Source organism: Lepus europaeus, chromosome 1 (genome assembly GCF_033115175.1).
Source record: "Lepus europaeus isolate LE1 chromosome 1, mLepTim1.pri, whole genome shotgun sequence".
Classification (NCBI taxonomy): Eukaryota; Metazoa; Chordata; class Mammalia; order Lagomorpha; family Leporidae; genus Lepus; species Lepus europaeus.
The window spans coordinates 134,633,601-134,656,261 of NC_084827.1; the positions used below are offsets into that span (position 1 = coordinate 134,633,601).

Genomic DNA, 22,661 nt, shown 5'->3' on the forward strand with positions numbered 1-22,661 from the left:
CCTATTGCCATCATTCTGTTGGCTGCAGTTATTTCTAGAACAGCAACTCTGATAGCCTGTAACTCATTGAAGCCCGACATAGCTGTCTACATTCAGCAGAAAAGGGTTTCCTGCTTTTACCTCGTGGGATGGCACTGTAGAAACTTCCATTGAGGTAAGTGAGCAGGTTGGCATACCATTATGACTGTATTTTTCAGCCAACATTTTGGAAAAAGAAAATCACGCTGGGATCTTCTGGAAACTATTCAGCACTCTTTTGGGCCTGGGAAGCTAGCCTGTGGTCAATGATTTCCAATCTCTATGAAACCAAGTCTAACACAGAGGACTGGGGAAATAGACTTGGAAAGTGTCCTTTGGCACAGTAAAGTTACTGAGTGGCATTATAGCACAAGAAGACTTAGTGCCACAAAAATGTTCATGATACAGATTAGTGAGTGGAAAAAAGAGAAAATAATAAATTATATACTGTGTACCATTTGATCACATTATAGGAACATATTTTTATCTATGCATTTTTTTAAAGATTTATTTATTTATTTAAAAGAGTTACAGAGAGAGAGAGAGACAGAGAGACAGAGAGAGAGAGAGTCAGAAGAGACAGAGAGGCCGGTGCCGCGGCTCACTAGGCTAATCCTCCGCCTTGCGGCGCCGGCACACCGGGTTTTAGTCCCGGTCGGGGCACCGATCCTGTCCCAGTTGCCCCTCTTCCAGGCCAGCTCTCTGCTGTGGCCAGGGAGTGCAGTGGAGGATGGCCCAAGTGCTTGGGCCCTGCACCCCGTGGGAGACCATGAGAAGCACCTGGCTCCTGCCATCGGATCGGCGCGGTGCGCCGGCCGCAGCGCGCCAACCACGGTGGCTATTGGAGGGTGAACCAACGGCAAAAGGAAGACCTTTCTCTCTGTCTCTCTCTCTCACTGTCCACTCTGCCTGTCAAAAATAAAAAAAAAATAAATAAAAAAAAAAAAAGAAGAAGAGACAGAGAGACAAAGGTCTTCCATCAGATGGTTCACTCCCCAATTGGCTGCAATGGCTGGAGCTGTGCCAATCCGAAGCCAGGAGCCAGGAGCTTCTTCCCAGTCTTCCATGTGGGTGCAGGGGCCCAAGGACTTGGGCCATCTTCTACTGCTATCCCGGGCCATAGCAGAGAGCTGGATTGGAAGTAGAGCAGCCGGGACTTGAATCGGTGCCCATATAGGATGCCGGCGCTTCAGGCCAGGGCTTTAACCCACTGCGCCACAGTGCCAACCCCTATCTATGCATTTTAAAAAACAAAAATAAGGTTGTTTATAGCATTATTTTAAGGTGGTAGGATTATTGGTGATTTTAAATTGTTAAAAATTTGCTTCTATTTTCTATATATCTGCATTTAAAAGCAATTAAAGTTGCCGGCGCCGCGGCTCAGTAGGCTAATCCTCCACCTTGCGGTGCCGGCACACCGGGTTTTAGTCCCGGTCGGGGCACCGATCCTGTCCCAGTTGCCCCTCTTCCAGGCCAGCTCTCTGCTGTGGCCAGGGAGTGCAGTGGAGGATGGCCCAAGTGCTTGGGCCCTGCACCCCGTGGGAGACCAGGATAAGTACCTGGCTCCTGCCATCGGAACAGCGCGGTGCGCAGCGCCGGCTGCAGCGCGCCTACCGTGGCGGCCATTGGAGGGTGAACCAACGGCAAAAAGGAAGACCTTTCTCTCTGTCTCCCTCTACTGTCCACTCTGCCTGTCCAAAAAAAAAAAAAAAAGCAATTAAAGTTATTATGCATAAAATAATAATAGTGAAGATGCTTTGCAATAGATGAGCAGTATAAAAACTAAGGTTTTATTATTTTATATATTATAAAAAATAAAGACCTTTTTGGTACGTTCCCTGTTCTTTTTTTTTTCTTTTTTCTTCCTTATCCATGTGATTTTTTTGGGAAGACACAGATACTGCTAAGTAAGAGCTCTTAATGTTTTACTTACTGTCAAACTTTTCTCATTATTGAAAAAGTTGGTTGAAGATGGGAAATGAGTTAGACCAGAGTGCTAGTTCCAAGGATGTCTATAATTCATGACTCTTCATTACATTGTATTTATCTAGCAGCCTCAAAAAGAGGAATTCAATTAAAAAAATGTACTCTTCAGTACTGAGACTCACACAAAACCAAAACCAAAAACTAGCATAAATTTATGTATGCAGATATCTTTTGGTTAACTGAAATTTTATCATAGTAGATCTTTTGAGGCTGATTCAGTGGTGCCCCAAGATTCAGGTAAAGTGCTTGCTAAATAAATAAACCACAGGAGTAATATGTTTCTGGCAAGAAAAGCACCAGGGTCTTTGAGAATCTAAGAACCATGCAAAGAAATAGAAAAAAAAAAAGGCAGGAAGAGAACTCTAGGTCAAAAGGAAGTGGTAAAACCAAGAGGCAACAGGAGGCTGGGTCAGAGCTTTCTAGACACGCCAAGGCCGAATGCTCAGCCGGCGATGCTGGAACAGCCTGCTTCCCCAAGCCGACCTCTTAAAATGAAAGCATTGGCCCGGCTCTGGCCGTTGCTGCCATTTGGGGAGTGAACCAGAGGATGGAGGACCTTTCTCTCTGTCTCTCCCTCTCTGTCTGTAACTCTGCCTCTCAAATAAATAAATAAATAAATAATCTTAAAAAAAAAAAAAGTGCTGTAAGTCAGACATGTTGCTACTGGCTGTCCACTCTTTGGGGAGATTTTACAAATGAAACCAGGATTGCCTACCTGATTTGAGATGGATTAACTTTGCCATTATCATAAAAATATACTGACCAACTACTATGCCATAGGTACCATGTCATCATTATCATTGTTACGCCGTCAGACCTTCCGAGTCCTGGTTCAGTATTATTTCTACTATTTTTACTTCTCAACAACGACATGTTTTATTGCTCAAATGTTTCTTAAGCGTATGTAAGAAACCCCGAAGAATAAAATACACTGAATTATAAGGCTTATTTGTGAAGATGTATCTGACCTGGGTGGGGTGGGGAGAAGCCAGTGTAATTTTCCTGTCCAACTTACCAAATGTCGAAATTCTACAGAGAGACTCCCATTGGAAGATTCTTCAATGGACATGGCTTTGACGTGAGTTCCACAGAGGACAAATCTTCGATTGCTGAAGAGGAAATTTTGGCTGCTGACATGATCTCAGGTAAAGGATTGACAAGGACAGCAAAAAAATTCTATAGAGTAAATGTGCCTTACCTTAGAGTTGAAACATTCCTGTAAAACCAAGAAGACTCTTTAAAATCAGCTGTTTAATAGATCTAGTAAAAGCATTCTATGATATTTTAAAGGATAGCCTATAAAATTTTCAAGTCTTTATAGTAAATTTTCAAAGTCATGTCTTCATTAGGTTCTATTAAATGAACTTCAAAGCCAAAGATTTGAAGCACATTGGTATGTAACATTCCAGAAGTAAATTTAAACGTTTGAAATCATTCTGTAAAATAAGGACACTTCATTAAAAAACCTCTTACATTTTCACATTTCAAAACAAAATTAGAAAACTTACTTGTCAATTGATGCTTTCACCTTTACCTGATAGTTTAGTTCTGGCAATTTTATTAGTAGTCTGTAAAAAGACATCAATAAAGAATAAAACATAAATATTAAAATATTAGAGTTTTAGTATTTTATTTATTTATTTTGAAAGAATTATTTTATTTATTTGAAAGGCGGAGTTACAGAGAGAGAGGGAGAGACACAGAGAGGCAGAGGTCTTCTATTCACAGAGTCATTTCCTCCAATGGCTGTAATGGCCAGAGCTGGGCCAGGCTGAAGCCAGGAGCCAGGAGCCAGGAGCTTCTTCTGGGTCTCCCACGTGAGTGCAGTGGCCCAAGCAACTGGCCATCTCATGTTGATTTCCCAGGAGCATTAACAGGAAGTTGGGTTGGAAGTGGAGCATCCAGGACTTGAATCAGAACCCATATGGGACGCTGGCATGGCAGGTGGCAACTTAGCCCTCTATGCCACAACGCCAGCCCCACCAGAGCTCTTGGACGCTTCTCCAGCTCCTTGTGGGCTTTACAAGAGGAGACTGAATGCAGACACACCACAGCCCATTTCTCATACTTTCCCTCTTGCCCTGCCACCTTCTTCCAAATGGAACCAAGTTGAATGCATCCATGTTGGGAGTTTTGTATTGAGATTGGCTGAAAAGAGAAGACTTGGGTTGACCATGTTGTGATATGTTGACAAACTCAAGGACACAACCATCTCGACCTGGTCATGTGGCATGCCTGTGTATGCGTGTAATAGCATTCTGACTATCATATATTTTTTTAAAGTTTTTATTTAATGAATGCATTTTTTCATAGATACAACTTTAGGAATATAGTGGTTCTTTCCCCATCCCACCCCTGCCCAGCTCCCATCCCACCTCCCCCTCCCTCTCCTATCTCCTTCTTCATTATGGTTCATTTTTAGTATGACTTTATAAACTGAGGACCAACTTCATGCTAAGCACAGACTTCAACAATTTGCACTCATGCACACACACAACATACAGAATACAGTTTGGGGAGAAAATTTGCAGTCAATTCTCATATTATAATTCATTAGGGACAGAGGTCCTACCTGGGGAGCAAGTGCACAGTGACTACTGTTGTTCCTTTAACAATCAACACTCCCATTGATGATGTCAGTGATCATCCTAGGCTCTTGCCATGGGCTGCCAAGGCTATGGAAGCCTTTTGTGACTACAGACTCCATCGGTATTTGGACACGGCCATAAGCAAAGTGGATGTTCTCTCCTCCCTTCAGAGAAGAGTACATCTTTCTTTGATGTCCTTTTCTTTCCACTGAGGTCTCACAGAGATCATCTGTGTAGGATATTTTTTTTGTCACAGAGCTTTGTCTTTCCATGCCTGAGATGCTCTTGCAGGCCTTTCAGCCCGACCAGGAAGCCTCGGGTTGATTCTGAGGTCAGAGTGTTATCCACAGTGAATGTCATTCTAGGCGTCTGCTGTGTGGACTGCTTTCCATGTTGGTCCTTCCTTCCTTTTTAATTCTATTATTTTTACTGGGTACTTGATGTTATTTATACGATCACTTTTAAATCTAGACCAATCTATATGTTGACTTTAATGTTAAAAATGATCATTTTAACTAAATTGATCTTCTGTATATAAAGATAATTGAAAATGAATCTTAATGTGAATGGAATGGGAGAGGGAGCAGGAGATGGGAGGTTTGTGGATGGGAGGGAAGTTATGGGGGAGAAAAAGCCATTGTAATCCATAAGCTGTACTTTGGAAATTTATATTTATTAAATAAAAGTTAAAAAAATGATCATTTTAACAGTGAAGATGGCATTTATACCACTGATTTTTATGGGTTTGGGGCCCTATATATATGTAGAACTAGACTGTTTTACAGTTTTAGACTACCTCCTCCATCTCATATTCCCCCTCTTATTTTTAACTGGGATCTTTTTCCAATTCTCTTAAAATACATATGATTAACTCTGTTACATAGAGAGTTCAGCATATAGTATGAAGAAGAGAAAAGAAAGAAAACAGAGAAAAAAAAAAACAAAACAAACCAAACAAAAAGGATATACACAGTAAAAAGTAACAATGATAAACTGTCCCTCACTGACTGTCAGATTTTAATGCTATTCCTCTACAGGAGAAAAATAATATAAAGAAAAACAAATAAAAGTTACTTAAAGCACATACAAAAAAGAAATAAAATCATAGACTTCCCAAACAATAAAGAGAGTAGAATGTAGCCAACGTTGTTTTTTTTTTGGTTTTGTTTTGTTTTGTTTTGTTTTTTTTAATGCCCTGTGTAAAGCACTAGGTTGGTTTCACGGTCTAGAATACTTATGGTGACTCTAGCACAACATTACCACCTCTTGATGCATATTAGCCTGTGGTTGCAGCTTTCCAGAGGTGAGCTAGTGATCAGCAATTTAAAGCTCTAAGCCTGGGAGTTTCAGGCATAATGGACATCGTTCAGAGTAAGAATTTAAACTTGATGTTTTAAGTGTCACTAGGGAAAGCTGTAAGTTTTGATTGCTCATGCTATTGGAAAAAATCAAACACAAAGACAAAACAAAGCAACAATAACACAAAAGTCACATATCTTTAGATCAGGTACATGGTGAGGATCTATTGAAAATTGCACCCTTGAGAGTTTTTGTGGAAAATCCAACACAAGGCAGTTAATTAGTAACTATTTTCTGGAGATGATATTCAAAGCCTTCCATAATCTGTCCCAGTCTGTGTTCTCCATTCTACTCCACACTATCACAAAACAGATCCAGGAGGCCATTATTTCTGTTGTCTCACTGTTCTACAACACTCTTCTCCTTCCCTAATCTCTCCAGGCTTTTCTCTAGTCAGCCTTTACCACAATTAATTTTAAAAACTTCATTAATTTTACCATTGTAGCTGATACCATGATTCCATACCCTCATGCGGATAGTCCTCATGTCCTCTGCATATCCCATAATCTCTCATGCTCTTGACAAGTATGGCTCTTATCTTAACACTTTTTGTGGGTGTCTAATAAAGCTTAGTGCTAGGCACACAGCAGGTGCTCAAAAATGAGTAGCTGAATGTAAAGCACAATGAGAGACAGGAGCCTTGATTACCCGGCAGCTGTGGCCCTGCAAACCCGTGAGACCATAGAGTGTGTTCTGCCTACCTTAGTTTCACAGTGAACTGAATGAGAGTTTTCAGCACCATCGGCCTCTGAGGGTGGGTCGGCATACAGGGCTGTCTCTCAACCACAAATGAGCTAGGTGAAAAGGAAATAAGGTGTCATTTGAAAGCACTGAGGATTCACAGATTGAAAACCACAGAGGAGCAGGATGCTGTCCTCTCAGAAAGTGCACGTTTTCTACACTTGGAAGATTTTCAAACCTCCATTAAGTTCACATATTGCTAACGACTTCTCTTAAATAATTACCATGAGGTAGGTAAATGCCTAAAGATTGTCCCTAGGTGACAGCAGCAAATGATTCTGAATTGTTATACTTGAATCACATATCACATTATACAATGTTATACTTGAATCACATATCACATTATACAATTGTTATACTTGAATCACATGTCACATTATACAATTGTTATACTTGAATCACATATCACATTAAACATAGAGAGAAATTTCATGGCAATTCTGGACTACATATTTGGATTTTTGGTGTAAATTACCACAACACAAAGTTCTCCTTCCTTCATTTCTGATATGCCCTTAAGAAGGAACCCCTGAAATCTTTACTCAATTGTGAAAAATGGCTTGTAGCTGGGTGACATAGCGTCACTCATGAAAAATGAGTCTGCTGGTAGAAGTGTTGATGAACGAATAGTGAATGGCAGAAATGTTTCTGGAACTTCCTGAGGCCCTGTTACGTCTTCCTGAGACTCACCGTCTGATACTTCCCTGCCACTCTGGGCCAACTGTAGTTAGAGGTCTGCAGAACTGGTGATGCCATGAGTGTTTAAATGGTTATCATGTTACTTACTTCTTAAAAAGGTTGTAGATCAAGAAGGTGACTCGTTCTTGCAGGTGTGTCCTTTGTATCGGGACGGGATCACCTTCATACGTCATTTTGGTAGATTGCTCTTCTAATTTCTCCAATTGCCTTCTGAGTTGGAAAAGACTTTCTGCCAATAGTGTAAAGCTATTGAAAGCAAGTGAAATTTGGAGATAGTTTTTTTCACTTAACAGTCCAGCATTTTAACAACTGATCATATTTAACAAATATTGTCCCTGAACACTTATAAGATTAATTTAATCAGTTCCACTTAGGATTAGTGATAGTTCTATATTTTTATTTTTCTAATCCGTTTTTATCAAATACACATCACATAAATGTGTTAAATGCTTTTTAATTTATATCTTCCATTACAGACATCATTTACAAAACTTTGTTAACATCTGGAACCAAATCTCTCTGTACTTAAGCCGTTTAAGTATATATATCCTAAGAATGTGATACTCACTAAAGGACAAAGAAAGAACAGATTTAAGACTGTAACATACATGATATGAAGAATGCTTTGTGTAAGAATATTAAAGAAAAACATGAAACTGACTTTCCCCTAAATATATTTATAAAAAGTCCTAAGAATTGGCTACTAATGGTCAGTGTGCCTCTCTGGAGGAAGCTATATTTAGAATTGTTTGCTCTTGCTACCTGCTTGGAGTTTTACTCACTACCTGGTGACCTCATGTCAGATGTGGAGGTGGGAGCTACAGGGCCAGCAGTCTCAAGAAAGGAAGATTCAAATGGACACAGAGGAGGCCTCCAGGGCTGGCTCTGTGGCATACTGGGTAAAGCCACCACCTATGGCGCCAGCATCCCATCTGGACACAGGTTCAAGTCCTGGCTGCTCCACTTCTGATCCAACTCCCTACTAATGGCCTGGGAAAGCAGCAGCAGATGAACCAAGTGTTTGGACCCCTGAACCCACATCAGGGACCTGGAACAAATTCCTGACTCTTGGCTTAGGATTAGCCCAGCTTCAGCTGTTGTGGTCATTTGGGAAGTGAACCAGCGAATGGAAGATCTGTGTGTGTCTCTGTGTGTGTCTCCTTCTCTCTTTGTAATTCTTTCAAATAAATAAATAAATAAATCTAAAAGTGGAGGGCTCCAACAACAGAGAAGGCAGAAAGTCCCATCAGACTTGAGCGGTCCATCTGAGCTTACAGTGGCTCTTTCTACTTAGAGTATTCTGCATTTACAAAAGTCCGAAGAGCTGTCTAATCCTCCTGAGTTTTTGTCTGTGTAGTTTTTGTTCCTTTTTTGGATTATCCTGCTGTTGCGATATCAGAGTACAATGTGATTAGAGAATCAATATGTTTTAAAATGAGCTCAACTCCTTACTTTTCTTGAGAAATGGGCTGGGAGGGGCAGAGCTTTTATTGAGAGGTCCCCATTTCTACATATTTCCTTTGGATTGAGTTGTGCTCTTAGAAAGCATTTTTGGGGGCCGATGCTGTGGTGTAGTGAGTTAATGCCCTGGCCTGAAGCGCCAGCATCCCATACGGGCGCTGGTTCGAGTCCCGGCTGCTCCACTTCCGATCCAGCTCTTTGCTATGGCCTGGGATAGCAGTAGAAGATGGCCTAAGCCCTTGGGCCCCTGCACTCATGTGGGAGACCGGGAGGAAGCTCCCGGCTCCTGGCTTTCGATCGGCGCAGTTCCGGCCGTTGCAACCAACTGGGGAGTGAACCATCAGATGGATGACCTCTCTCTCTCTCTGCCTCTCCTCTCTCTGTGTAACTCTGGCTTTCAAATAAATAAATAAATCTTAAAAAAAAAAGCAATTTTGTATTTTAACCAAACATTTTCCTTCTTTCTAGATGTATCATCTAATTACTATTTCAATAAAGTTTTATTTTGCATTCATGAGGTAGAAGCTCCATCTTCTAATGCAAAAGATAGCATCCACATTTAATTGAATGTGCGTGGACAGGGGAGGCTGTGTTGCATTACAGATTTTTAAATTTATTTTTTAATTGACAAGTAAAATTTTTTTATATTTATGGTATATAATGTGATGCTTCAATACATCCATCAACTGTGAAATGGCTAAGTGAATCCAAATAACATGTATTACCTAATCTACTTATTTTTTGGGTGTGATGAGAATACTTGAAATCTGATTTCTTAGTAATTTTCAAGTATGATTGAGTTGTTACTAACCACAGTTATCACCTTGCACAACAGATCTCTTGAACTCACTCCTGTCTTACTGAAATTGTGTACCCTTGACCAACATTCTTAAAAAAAATAAATTGCTGTGAAGATATAAACTTATGTTTAACTCTGAACTCTTGAGACATACATTTTTAAAATTAAGATATCTATTTAAAAGCTTTCTGAAGCTAGTGATTCTTTACTGTGTCTCTAATGAAAGTATTTGACTAATTTCAAAACTGCTCTTGAGTCTTAAAATTGGTATATTCTAGGGAAGTTATGGGAGGGGGGAAGTCATTGTAACCCATAAGCTGTACTTTGGAAATTTATATTCATTAAATAAAAGTTTAATAAATGAAAAAAAATTGGTATATTCTAATGAAAAGCAAGCAATTCTTATGCATTCCATAGATGCTTCATTCCTCCCACCCCAGGAAAATACAGATTAAGAACACTTATACCACTGTATCTGTTTTCCACTGCAGAGTTTCTGGCCGCTAATCAGCCATCAGTGAGCTGAGTAACTGGCATTCTGGTCTAAGGCTGCCTTCTCTGGCAGAGTGACACTTCGCTTCTGTACTTCCTGTGGTTTTCACCAGAAGCTCGGCAGTTCATCTTACCAGTTTTGAAGCTGGTCGAGCCCGTTGTGGAGTGGCCCTCCGATGCAGGCGATCTGCTGCCTCCGCTTCCAGTCCTGCAGCTCCTCGATGAGCATGCTGTTCATCAGCAAGTCTGTTTCATTCACGATTTGTGTCATCTTACTGAGGGCTTCCTAAAAACACAGGCGACCACTTGAGGAGACTTGCAGAAGAGCCAGGCACACTCACTCGGACCTCAACTTATAAAACAACTGGACCACGGAGACAGAAGCTTGGTTAAAATTTGACCGTCTCACCACATACTAGCTTCTGCTTGCCCCAGCAATGCCTTTTCAAACAAATTATTTATTACAATTAAATAATGTCATGAAGAAAGAAGAATGATCACGAATAGTCCTACAACACAGAGATGTCAAAAAGGATGTGGAAAAATAGAATTAAAAGATAAATTTAATATGTTTTAAAATCCAAGCATAGCATTTTCATAATATAAATTTCTCATGAACTTTTTGAAGATCCCTTATGTGATTTAATATAAATACACTCTTGTGCAACATTGAATCTTGTAATCATAAAATCCTATGTTTGCTTCTTAAAGGATGTATATAAATTTATCATTTATAAATGACTGTATATTAATTTCAAAACGTACTAACAAAAACTGAGTTTTTTGGGGTCATCGCTATGGCACAGTGGGTTAAAGCCCTGGCCTGAAGCGCTGGCATCCCATGTGGGCGCTGGGTCTAATCTTGGCTGCTCCTCTTCTGATCCAGCTCTTTGCTATGGCCTAGGATAGCAGTAGAAGATGGCCCAACTCCTTGGGCCCCTGCACCTGTGTGGGAGACCTGGAAGAAGCTCCTGGCTCCTGGCTTTGGATTGGTGCGGCCATCCGCGGAGTGAACCAGCAGATGGAAGACCTCTTTCTCTGTCTCTATCTCTCTCTGTAACTCTCTCTTTCAAATAAATAAAATAAATCTTTAAAAAAAAACTGAGTTTTTTCCTGTTACTTTCTTATTAGGACTTTGTCTGGTTTTGGATGGCACGGTATAACTTGCTAGGGTCCAGGAGATAGAGGTATGAATTTCTGACCTAGCTTTGCCACAAGCTCTATGAATTTGGACAAAACATCTGCCCTTGCTGGAACCTGGTCTTTTTACCTATACAAACAGGTGAATGGACTGGATTCTTTCCAAGGTTCCTTCTCTCCCTCAGACTTTATCTGGAAAGTATAATCTGATGGCACGTATAAAATGCAGAGCATAGATTTTACATTTTTGTCTTGGATTAACTAGTTGCATGCTTAAAATCTGATAACTGCACAGCTTCATAATTACGGTGAAAATAAATTTCACATTTCTTGTGCTCACACCAATTCCTACATAAAAAAATGGAGCTGAACTTTTAGGAATGATATTTTATCAATGACTGGATAAATTTCAGTTGCATTTATTTTCAAGGAGAGGTAGAAAATTGAAATAGAAATGTTTCCGTTCTTTGAAAATGTTCCATTGAGTGAGAAAAATGTTCTTCCTCTCCTTTGGAGGAGTTGAGATTAAATATGATCAGATGCTAATGAACTACTCTGAAGTCTAGGAAATTGCTTAACGCTGTGTCATTTCTCAGAGTAGAAATGGGACCACATATTTCCCCAATTTTAGTAGTCATTAAGTAAGATTTTATTTTTTATTATTTTTTCTTACAATACAGTGTTTGTCTTCTCTGTGTTAAACCCTGAGCCAACCACTTTCCCCAAGACCCCGGGAAGGTATAGGAAAAGGAGCGTGCAAGGGCAGACCTGGCACCGGAAGAAGAACTGTGGGCTCAGAGAGGATGAGAAAGGCCAGGGGAAGGCAAAGAGCCCTGTGGCCTCCAGGAGGGCGAGCCCAGAAACGTGTCGGAGAGCTGCTGCTGCAGAGGAGGGGTCCTGGCAGAACCAATGATGATGCTCCTACACCCGGTCCCAAGAGCCAGCGCTCCAACCACGGCGGCCCCAGCCACAGTGAGGCTGGCTGCTGGGTCAGTGTCCCTTGGGCTGTTGCTCGTTTGGCAGCTGTAGCTCAGAAGAAGTGAGGTCAGGGGACTGAGGACTGCCACGAAACTCAAGCAGAATTCAAAATATGTGTGTGTCATGGGCGCCACAGCAGAACATTGAGTACAGCAACGGAAACAGTCATGTCTGACACAGTGACGAATAAAAATTGTGCAAAATGTTCATTTTGAGGTTCATCAGCAAGATACAGAGGTCCTGCTCTGGAGAGGTCTTTCTCTGTAACTTAGAAGAGAAGCCAAGAGTGTGGGGTTGTTCAGTGTCCATGGAATTGATAAAATCTGAGAGCTTGATTTAGGAAAAGGAGAAAAACAGACAAAACTGATAAAATCTGAGAGCTTGATCCTTTTTGGTAAGACTGCAGTTAGGAAAAGGAGAAAAATAGACAAAAGGTCAAATTAAAATCCTTTACTAACCTTTCTCTTGAAGTCAAGGCTGTTAAGCATTTCTTGCAGTGTCAAAACTTCCTGATTCATCAGGGCACTGTTCTTGTCACCCTGATCTGCAAAGGAAAGGTCAGACTTAGAGCTCACTCCATCCAAGTTCTCTATTCCTGAGAGTCAAGTCAGCCTCAGCCAGCCATCCTAAAGCAGCCCTAGGCAGGGGGAGTGGCCGAGGCACTAAGGAACTAAACAGAGCCCTAGACTTAGACCTCCACATTAAGTCCCTGTTTGCTCATTTGGCCAGGAAGAATTCCATACAACCTTCACCCTGCTTCCTCTATTTCCTTAAATCAGCATGCCATAATTACAAAAATCCAGTAAGTTAAGACCAGCTTAATCTTATCCAATAATCTAGGCCTAATTTGAATTGTACCAGTTGTCCCACTAATCACAACATGCTTTAAGCTATGATAAATCCTGGGTCTTGTAAAAAACAAACAAACACAAAACCTTGCAGTGTTTAACCACAGAGAGATGAATAAGTTGCAATGTCCTTAAATTGGTATTTATACAATTATACTTGTGAAGATTTTAATATGGAAAAATGTTTAAAATAGAACTTTAAAATGCAACATACAAAACTATACACAAGGGCCAGCGCCGTGGCTCACTTGGTTAATCCTCCGCCTGCAGCGCAGCATCCCATATGGGCACCAGGTTCTAGTCCCGGTTGCTCCTCTTCCATTCCAGCTCTCTGCTGTGGCCTGGGAAGGCAGTGGAGGATGGCGTAAGTGCTTGGGCCGCTGCACCCACTTGGGAGACCAGGAGGAAGAACTTGGCTCCTGGCTTTGGATTGGCGTAGCTCTGGCTGTAGCGGCCATTTAGGGGGTGAACCAACGGAAGGAAGACCTTTCTCTCTGTCTCTGTCTCTCACTGTCTAAATCTATCTGTCAAATAGTAAAAAAAACTATACACAAGATGATCTCATTTTTTGAAAATAACTAAACAGCTATGTTGTATGAATGTGAACATGTGGAGAAATGGCCGGAAGGAAATGCTTTTCCACAGTGTTTTTCTATAGATAGTGAGGTTACATGTCATTAATTTGAGGCCTGTTTTCCAAATTTTCTTCTATCAAGTATATTTCTATTTTATAATTTTCAGAAAATTATATATTTTTAAAAACTCAGGGATGCTGACTTAACAATTTGACACTCTTGTTTATGGAATCAGTAATCTCCCTAGGCTCTAGTCATGAGTTGCCAAGGCTATGGAAGTCTTTTGAGTTCGCCGACTTCGGTCTTATTCTGACAGGGTCATAGTCAAAGTGGAAGTTCTCTCCTCCCTTCAGAGAAAGGTACTTCCTTCTTTGATGGCCCTGTTCTTTCCACTGGGATCTCACTTGCAGAGATCTTTCATTTAGGTCTTCTTTGTTTTTTTCCCCCCAGAGTGTCTTGGCTTTCCATGACTAAAATACTCTCATGGACTCTTCAGCCAGATCCGAATGCCTTAAGGGCTGATTCTGAGGCCAGAGTGCTATTTAGGACATCTGTCATTCTATGAGTCTGCTGTGTATCCCGCTTCCCATGTTGGATCATTCTCTCCCTTTTTGATTCTATCAGTTAGTATTAGCAGACACTAGTCTTGTTTGTGTGATCCATTTGACTCTTAGACATATCAGTGTGATCAATTGTGAACTTAAATTGATCACTTGGACTAGTGAGATGGCATTGGTACATGCCACCTTGGTGGGATTGTATTGGAATCCCCTGGCACATTTCTAACTCCACCATTTGGGGCAAGTCCGATTGAGCATGTCCCAAATTGTACATCTCCTCCCTCTCTTATTCCCACTCTTAGATTTAACAGGGATCACTTTTCAGTTAAAATTTAAACACCTAAGGATAATTGTGTGTTAATTACAGAGTTCAACCAATAGTACTAGAACAAAAAAAATACTAAAATGGATAAAGTATTACATTGTACATCAACAGTCAGGACAAGAGCTGATCAAGTCACTGTTTCTCATAGTGTCCATTTTACTTCAACAGGTTTCCCCTTTCGTGTTCAGTTAGTTGTCACCGATCAGGGAGAACATATGATATTTGTCCCTTTGGGACTGGCTTAATTCACTCAGCATAATGTTTTCCAGATTCCTCCATCTTGTTGCAAGTGACCGGATTTCATTGTTTTTGACTGCTGTATAGTATTCTATAGAGTACATGTCCCATAATTTCTTTATCCAGTCTACTGTTGATGGGCATTTGGGTTGGTTCCAGGTCTTAGCTATTGTGAATTGAGCTGCAATAAACATTAAGGTGCAGGCAGCTTTTTTGTTTGCCAATTTAATTTCCTTTGGGTAAATTCCAAGGAGTGGGATGGCTGGGTTGAATGGTAGGGTTATATTCTGGTTTCTGAGGAATCTCCAGACTGACTTCCATAGTGGCTTAACCAGTTTACATTCCCACCAACAGTGGGTTAGTATCCCTTTTTCCCCACATCCTCTCCAGCATCTACTGTTGGTAGATTTCTGAATGTGAACCATTCTCACCGGGGTGAGGTGAAACCTCATTGTGGTTTTTTGATTTGCATTTCCCTGATTGCTAGTGATCTTGAACATTTTTTCATGTGTCTGTTGGCCATTTGGATTTCCTCTTTTGAAAAATGTCTATTGAGGTCCTTGGCCCATCTCTTAAGTGGGCTGTTTGTTTTGATGTTGTGGAGTTTCTTGATTTCTTTGTAGATTCTGGTTATCAACCCTTTATCTGTAGTATAGTTTGCAAATATTTTTTCCCATTCTGTCGGTTGCCTCTTCACTTTCCTGACTGTTTCTTTTGAAGTACAGAAACTTCTCAATTTGATGCAATCCCAAATGTTGTGTACTTACTTCTCATGTGGGATCTGTCCTTAATGTGTTGTCCAATGTGAAGTAATGCTATAACTAGTACTGAAACAGTATGTTTCACTTTGTGTTTCTGTGTGGGTGCAAACTGATGCAATCTTTACTTAATATATACTAAATTGATCTTCTGTATATACAGAGAATTGAAAATGAATCTTGATGTGAATGGAATGGGAGAGCGAGTGGGAGATGGGAGGGGTGAGAGTGGGAGGGAAATTATGGGGGGGAAAGCCATTGTAATCCATAAACTATACTTTTGAAATTTATATTTACTAAATAAAAATTAAAAAACAAACAAACAAAACAACAACAACAACAAAAAACTCAGGGATGCTTTTAGTAACTCCTTGATCATATTAGGCAATTACTACTACTTCTGTTAGTTGTGACAGTGATATTTTGAGTCTACAAGAAAATATTTCTTTTCAAAATTTTTTATTTGAAAAGTAGAGAGAGACAGACACAGAGAAAGCCAGACAGTGATCTTCCACCCACTGATTCACTCTGGAAAAACCGACAACAGGCAGGGTTGGGCCAGGTAGAAGCCAGGAGCCAGAAACTCAATTTGAGTTGCCCATGTGAGTGGCAAGAACCCAAATACACTTCCCAGGGTATGCCTAAGCAGAAAGCTGGATCAGAAACAGAGGTGGGACTCAAATCTAGGCCCCCTGATATGAGATGTGGGTGCCCCAAAAGGCATAACTACCGCACCAAACACCTGCTCCTTTATTTTTTGAGATGTATGTTAAAGTAGGGGTAGTTTCTCATGTAATTTGTAATCAGCTTTGAATCAGTTGGTTTAAAAAATGTATACGTATGTATTTACATGGGGAGAGAAGAGAAAAAGCAAAAAAAAAAAATAAAAAATACTCCTTACCTACAACTTCTCTCCAATTAAAAAAAAATGCTCACTAAGTGTAGTAGATAAATGTACTTCTCAACTTTGTCAGTAAAGAAGAAATCCTAGCCATGCTGTCTTTATGTCCCCATGTAGGATTATAGACAAAAAACTTACCCATTGTCTGAATCGTTTTGTACCTGTAGTCAAATTCATCTTGCAGATCTTCTAAGTATTTGGTGTCTTGTTCTGTCATCTTTGAACAAAGAAAACACAGTCACTCTGCTGCTACAGTGAAGCTTGCCAAGGAAACAGCATCATAAGTATTTTAGAATACCGCCGCTTGGTGCACTCAAAGACACTAATGAATCTCTGTTTCTGAATAACTAATTTGTATGAAAGTGGAATGATGCTGGAAGAACTAGGTTGAACTTGCTGTTCCACTTTTTTTTTCTTCTATATTTTGTTTCTTTCTGCTTGTTTGGAGATCTCTTAGCATCTTCTCCCTCATTTCTTAAGTAGTTACCAATAATGCTAATCTGGTTTTGCTTTTACTGGAGAAGATGGGTACTTTGCACTTTTAAAACTCTTGGATAATTCTATATTAATGTACTAATTATCACTGATTGATTCTCTATTCAAATAAGCTGCAGTTTATGACAATTCAGCCTACATGTTTTTTTCTTTCTAGTTATTAAAACATGTTGATGCTTCCTCTATGTCTTCTGTTTATTTCTGTCTGTTTTCTTGTCTCCAAGCCTAGGTATGTGTCCCTGACCAGAACGAAGAGTTAAGATATCTGAGCTAAAGGTTTTTCACATATTATCACCCAAAAAGTAGGTCATTCTCAATACAGATGAAGAAGCATAGGTATGAGGATGGGAAGTAATGTGCCCAAGGTCACACACCTTCTCCATGAGGACTTTGGTGGGCGAGCCTGGCCCCCACACCCTTAACCAAGATAGATCTGCTGCTTCCTAGACTTCCCACCACTTCCCTTTCTTCTTAGGAAGTCAAATGTTCCACTGCTCGCTAACTCCAACAAGTCTTCTCTTAGGAACATACATCTACTCCCAACAGCCCTTTCTCCACAATTTCCATCAGCTAAATTATTGCTTATTAAAAATATCAACTTTTGGGTAAGAGGCTCTGAATCAGTCCCAACTTGGTGACTTACTTAGTGTATGAACCTGATCACATATCTTTGCATTTCAGCTTCCCCATCTATAAGATGTGGTGGGGCAGAAGGTAGGGAGGGAGGAAAGGTAGTAACAGTATCTACCTCACAGAGCTTTTCCAAGATCACGAGAGTCAAAATTGCCTAAAAGATGCCTGGTGTCAGCACATGTTTCTTTTCTTTTCTTTTCTTTTCTTTTCTTTTCTTTTCTTTTCTTTTCTTTTCTTTCTTTCTTTCTTTTTTTTTTTTTTTGATAGGCAGAGTGGACAGTGAGAGAGAGACAGAGAGAAAGGTCTTCCTTTGCCGTTGGTTCACTCCCCAATGGCCGCTGCGGCTGGCGCGCTGCGGCCAGCACACCGTGCTGATCTGAAGCCAGGAGCCAGGTGCTTCTCCTGGTCTCCCATGCGGGTGCAGGGCCCAAGCACTTGGGCCATCCTCCACTGCGCTCCCGGGCCACAGCAGAGAGCTGGCCTGGAAGAGGAGCGACCAGGACAGAATCCGGCACCCCGACCGGGACTAGAACCGGTGTGCCGTCACCGCAGGCGGAGGATTAGCTTATTGAGCTGTGGTGCTGGCAGCACCTGTTTCTTAAACACTAGCTATGATTACTGTGCTTCTCTCGGTTTTCTATGTCATTCTCTGAAATGATTTCTCAATATTTATGAACCTTAGAAAAGAAACAAAGTACTAACACAAAGTATAGTGTCTACCCATCCATAATAATTGTGAACATTTTTGAGCAAATGGGGTCCTAAACCTAATATATATTATCATCTCAGCAATCTGCAAAGTAAATTATTTCCATTTTTCACACAAGAAAATTGAGTCTCAAATCATACAGTGATAGACACTCAACATGGAATTCAAATGCAGTCTAGTTTAGCTTCAGAGTGTTTATTCTCTTTTCACTACACCCTGTTACCATCTGCATTTAACTTTAATGATAATTTCTGAAGACAGAGACCTATGAAAGGCCAGGGGTTACTAAAATTCATAATTGAGAAAATGTGGCAAAATATGACAGTTTCAAAGCAGAGATATAATAGGGTTCCATCTTTTGATTTTGAAATTAGAAACTAGAAAAAGAAAAGTGTATAAAAGCAACATCTTAACTCAAAGTCAATGCTAGGGTAAGCAATTGAAAACATTTCACATGTTGTTGTCAGTAACTGCAAAATGTGGAAACACCCAGAAATAACTGTCAAAAGCTTTCTTGACAGTCTGAGAGAATGCCACATTCCAAAACGTTCCACAGCGGGATTGAGGCTACGGCATAAGAGGGGGAAAGAAGTTGATCAAAAAGCACTGCTTTCCTAGGCGTGGCTAGGCTTGCCGGAGTCAGGGCCTGGGACAGGGATCTGGCACATGGGAATTACTGAGGAAGGATACAAAGAGAGGGATAAGAAAGAGGAAAGAGCTAAGCAAGCACGTGGTCTTTGCTGGGGTCTAACTATGATTTGATGCCCTAAGAAACTCAGGAGCATGGTATGCATCAGAGCTAACCCCACTTGAAAAAGCCTCTTCTTCCGTCCTGGGTCACTCCGCTATTTTCTGAAGACAGCCCGGGACTTCTGCAGAGGCATGCTCCAGAGAAGTCAGTAGCAGCAGCTGGGGATGTGCAGGCCCGCTGAAGGGATCTGGTTGGCGCTCCAAAAGGTTTGTGTCTGCTGCGCCACTCTTCTTGGGAATTAAAAAGGAACTTGAGCGGGGTGCAGAAACCCATCTGTGTAGTTGATTAATGTGCTTAAATATTCTTACTGTAATAAAATAATGTCTTCCGCCATTATACACTTGTAGTCAGTACAGCCCTTGTTTTTAACATTACAATGTGCCAAAATGTTTTGTTTAGGTTCATCTGAGAGCCCGATTCTTTCTTTCCTATATAAACATAGTGGGTGAAAAAGATGTTTATCTTATTAACAAATAGCCCTATGAATTCTCTATATATTAACTTTGGGCCTGTAGGAGAAAGGTGTATGGTGAGTTGTTTGGGGATAGTCACTAGCCTTTCCAGTAACACAAGGAGGGACTTTTCTGTGTCTCCTTGCTATAGTGGACTGCTAAATCAGAAGCTGAAGGTAAATACTTAGAAATATTATTTAGACCATTGGTCCACTATTCAGACAATATATGGGGCAGTTTACCTCTAAGTTTTCACACTTTATTTAATTCTATGGAATTGCTATTATTTTTATATAAAGAACAAAGAAATGAATGCTATGTAGGCTTTGGGAAGGAAAATTATCATTCTACCTTATAACATGATGGAAAGCTAGTTATGTTTAAGAAATCTTCTCTAGATCCATAAAATCAATAAATCTCTAGCCAGGCTGATTAGGAACAGCAACAAAAAATTAACCTAAGTCAAATGAGACGTGTGACATCACTACAGATTCTACAGATGTTCAAAAGACAGTAAAGGAATGTAATGAACAACTTTATAATAATAAAGGCACACTCAAGAAGAAAAAGTCCTATGTCAAATAAGTTCAAATTGGAGTACAAAACTGCCAAAGAAAGCTTCTCTATACAGAATAGTGTGTGACAGATTATTAACAAATTTCCCAGTGATTTCTGCATACATTATTTTTGGGCCCACAGGAGAAAAGCTAACCTTACGGGGAGAGTAGCTGGCTGGTTATCTGGTATGTTTAGAGCATCACTCACCTGCACACTGTTTTTAATGGCAGCCACTTTGTGCTCCACATTTCTCTGTCTTTCTGAAACTGAAGAACTTTGCAAAGATTTCTCCAGAGGTCCCTGTTTAAAAAAAAAAAGGCTTGAAGTTTCACTGATGTTGATAAAGTAGGCTTAAGATGAACACAATCTACATAGTGCATACTTCAAACTGAAGTTTGAGTCGATGTGATATAACATACTTCACAATCATTACAAATAATGCAATAATAAATAAGGTCAGAGTCTGTGAACTCAACAGGCTTCCATAGCCTTGGCAGCTTATGACAAGAGCCTCGAGTGATTACTGACGTCATAAATAAGAGTGTCAATTGCTAAATCAACAACAGGAGTCACTGTGCACTTACTCCCCATGTAGGATCTCTGTCCTTAATGTGTTGTACTATGTGAATTAATGGTAAAACTAGTATTCAAACAGTACTTTATTCTTTGTGTGTCTGTGTGGGTGCAATCTGTTGAAATCCTTACTTCTTTACTTACTATATACTAAGTTGATCTTCTGTATAATAAAGATAATTAAAAATGAATCTTTATGAAGAATGGGATGGGAGAGAGAATAGGAGATGGGATGGTTTGTGAGTGGGAGGGTGGTCATGGGGGGAAAAACTGCTATAATCAAAAAGTTGTACTTTCACAATTTATATTTATTAAATAAAAGTTTTCAAAAAAGAATTCATTATCAAAAAATAAATAAAAATAATGCCATAGAAAAATATTTAATGGTGTAAATAGTGTTAAGGATCAGAGAAAGTTATAAAAATACCACATATGAAGGAGCCTCAAAAAGTTCATAGACAGATTACATTATCTTGTAATTCCATTTTCTGTGAAGTTTTTGAGGCTCTTTCATATGTATAAGATTTTTATTGCTTTTACATGCATGTAGATGTGTGTATATATATTTGTCAAGTTAACCTTGACTGCAAGGGACTGAAAGGGTGGTAGTTACACTAAGGCTGGCAAAAGAAACTGAGTCAGAAGAAAATAATTTCTGTTTCAGAAAAATTTAAGCTCAAAGTAATAACAAAATCATGAATTCAGAAAATATTACCTGGACCGGCATGTTGGCTGCAGCCAATATTCTCCTTTCTTCCCTTAGACAATTTGAAATAACTACAGCTACATGCATTGGATTGCCATGAAATTTTCCCTGGGGAAAAAAAGTGACAAAAAACAACATAAAAGTTTAACTATATGCATCATAAAGAAACATCAGTGCTTGGAAACCAACAATAATCTTCTTTAAAACATGAAAATTATTTGAGATTTGTGCTAATAATCTATTCTATTATAAAGCTACAGAAACTCATGCTGTGAACACAGACCTCCCAAAGAATTCATATTGTTCTCTTTATCTTCAAAAGTCACTTTTAACAGCTAAAAATTGCTTCTGGGCAGCTTTTGAGGCAATAACTTGAACATATACTCAAAGGGGGCAGTTTACTTTAGACTTACGTCAGGTTTTCGATAAAAGAGTTGCTCCTCCATAAATTATCATGGACCAGGGTGGTTCCAGCTGTTGTTGTTTTTTTTTTTTTTTAGTTTTGTACTTCATGATTTTAAATTTTTTCTTTGGCCCATATTTGGTATTGTCAATATTGACTACATTAGTACACTCATGTGAAACTATACTTCACATTCCAGCAACAGCGTTTCATGATATCAAAGCATATACATATTTTTGTACCAAGGCGAATGGTACAGATAGAATAAACTGACGGCCTGGGGGTCTAATCCAGCCAACAGGTATACTGTGTAAATTAATATACTGGAATCCCTTAGGAGAGTCACGTAACACCCACTCTCAGTGCCAAGCACTCATTCATCTTACGTGCAAGACCTCTGTAAGTGTCTGAGTTTTCTAACCTTAACTTACAGGACCAATTTGAACATCACCATTGGTTCAGCTCGATTAGTAGACGTTTCCAAAGGCAGGATTTACAGAAAGCAGCACAGCAGACAAATGGAGTTGTTTGGTCTCCCTCTACTCTCCTCACTGAAGGAGAGTAGTAGAAAAAAATAATAATCCACAACATGAAAATCAACAATTAATCAAAAGTAGATTCACAGACTGGTAACTGAAAAATGAGGTTATTGCTTGTAAACATTTTCATGGCTTTGTCTATTGCCACAATTTTATTAGATGAAGCACCTTTAGTTAACACTTCTATTTGTAAAACTTAGAAGAAGCACCAACCATGTGGATTTGACACTCTTTCAGATTCCAAAGTCTTCTAAAACCCCTTTCTCCCATTAAATTGGAAATTTCAAAAAAGAAGAAAAAAAAATAATGAATTGACCGAAACTCAGAAGGTAAAGACATAAAAATTTCTGATTTCTGTACATGGACAGTTTCAGACT

General features: G+C 39.8%; 1 protein-coding gene across 2 annotated transcripts in view; it reads right to left on the bottom strand.

Moving 5' to 3' along the window:
* The window catches only part of STAT4 (signal transducer and activator of transcription 4), a 146,878-nt gene that overhangs the window by 26,074 nt on the left and 98,143 nt on the right, over positions 1-22,661 (bottom strand). For both annotated transcript variants that reach the window (XM_062189370.1, XM_062189375.1), the window contains exons 4-13: positions 21,352-21,450; positions 20,271-20,363; positions 16,604-16,682; positions 12,720-12,805; positions 10,278-10,429; positions 7,479-7,637; positions 6,653-6,745; positions 3,513-3,572; positions 3,203-3,220; positions 3,020-3,113 (exon numbers count right to left, since the gene is read on the bottom strand). In XM_062189370.1, coding sequence (XP_062045354.1) covers positions 3,020-3,113; positions 3,203-3,220; positions 3,513-3,572; positions 6,653-6,745; positions 7,479-7,637; positions 10,278-10,429; positions 12,720-12,805; positions 16,604-16,682; positions 20,271-20,363; positions 21,352-21,450 — 933 coding nt within the window. The remainder of the gene's footprint in view (positions 1-3,019; positions 3,114-3,202; positions 3,221-3,512; positions 3,573-6,652; positions 6,746-7,478; positions 7,638-10,277; positions 10,430-12,719; positions 12,806-16,603; positions 16,683-20,270; positions 20,364-21,351; positions 21,451-22,661) is intronic.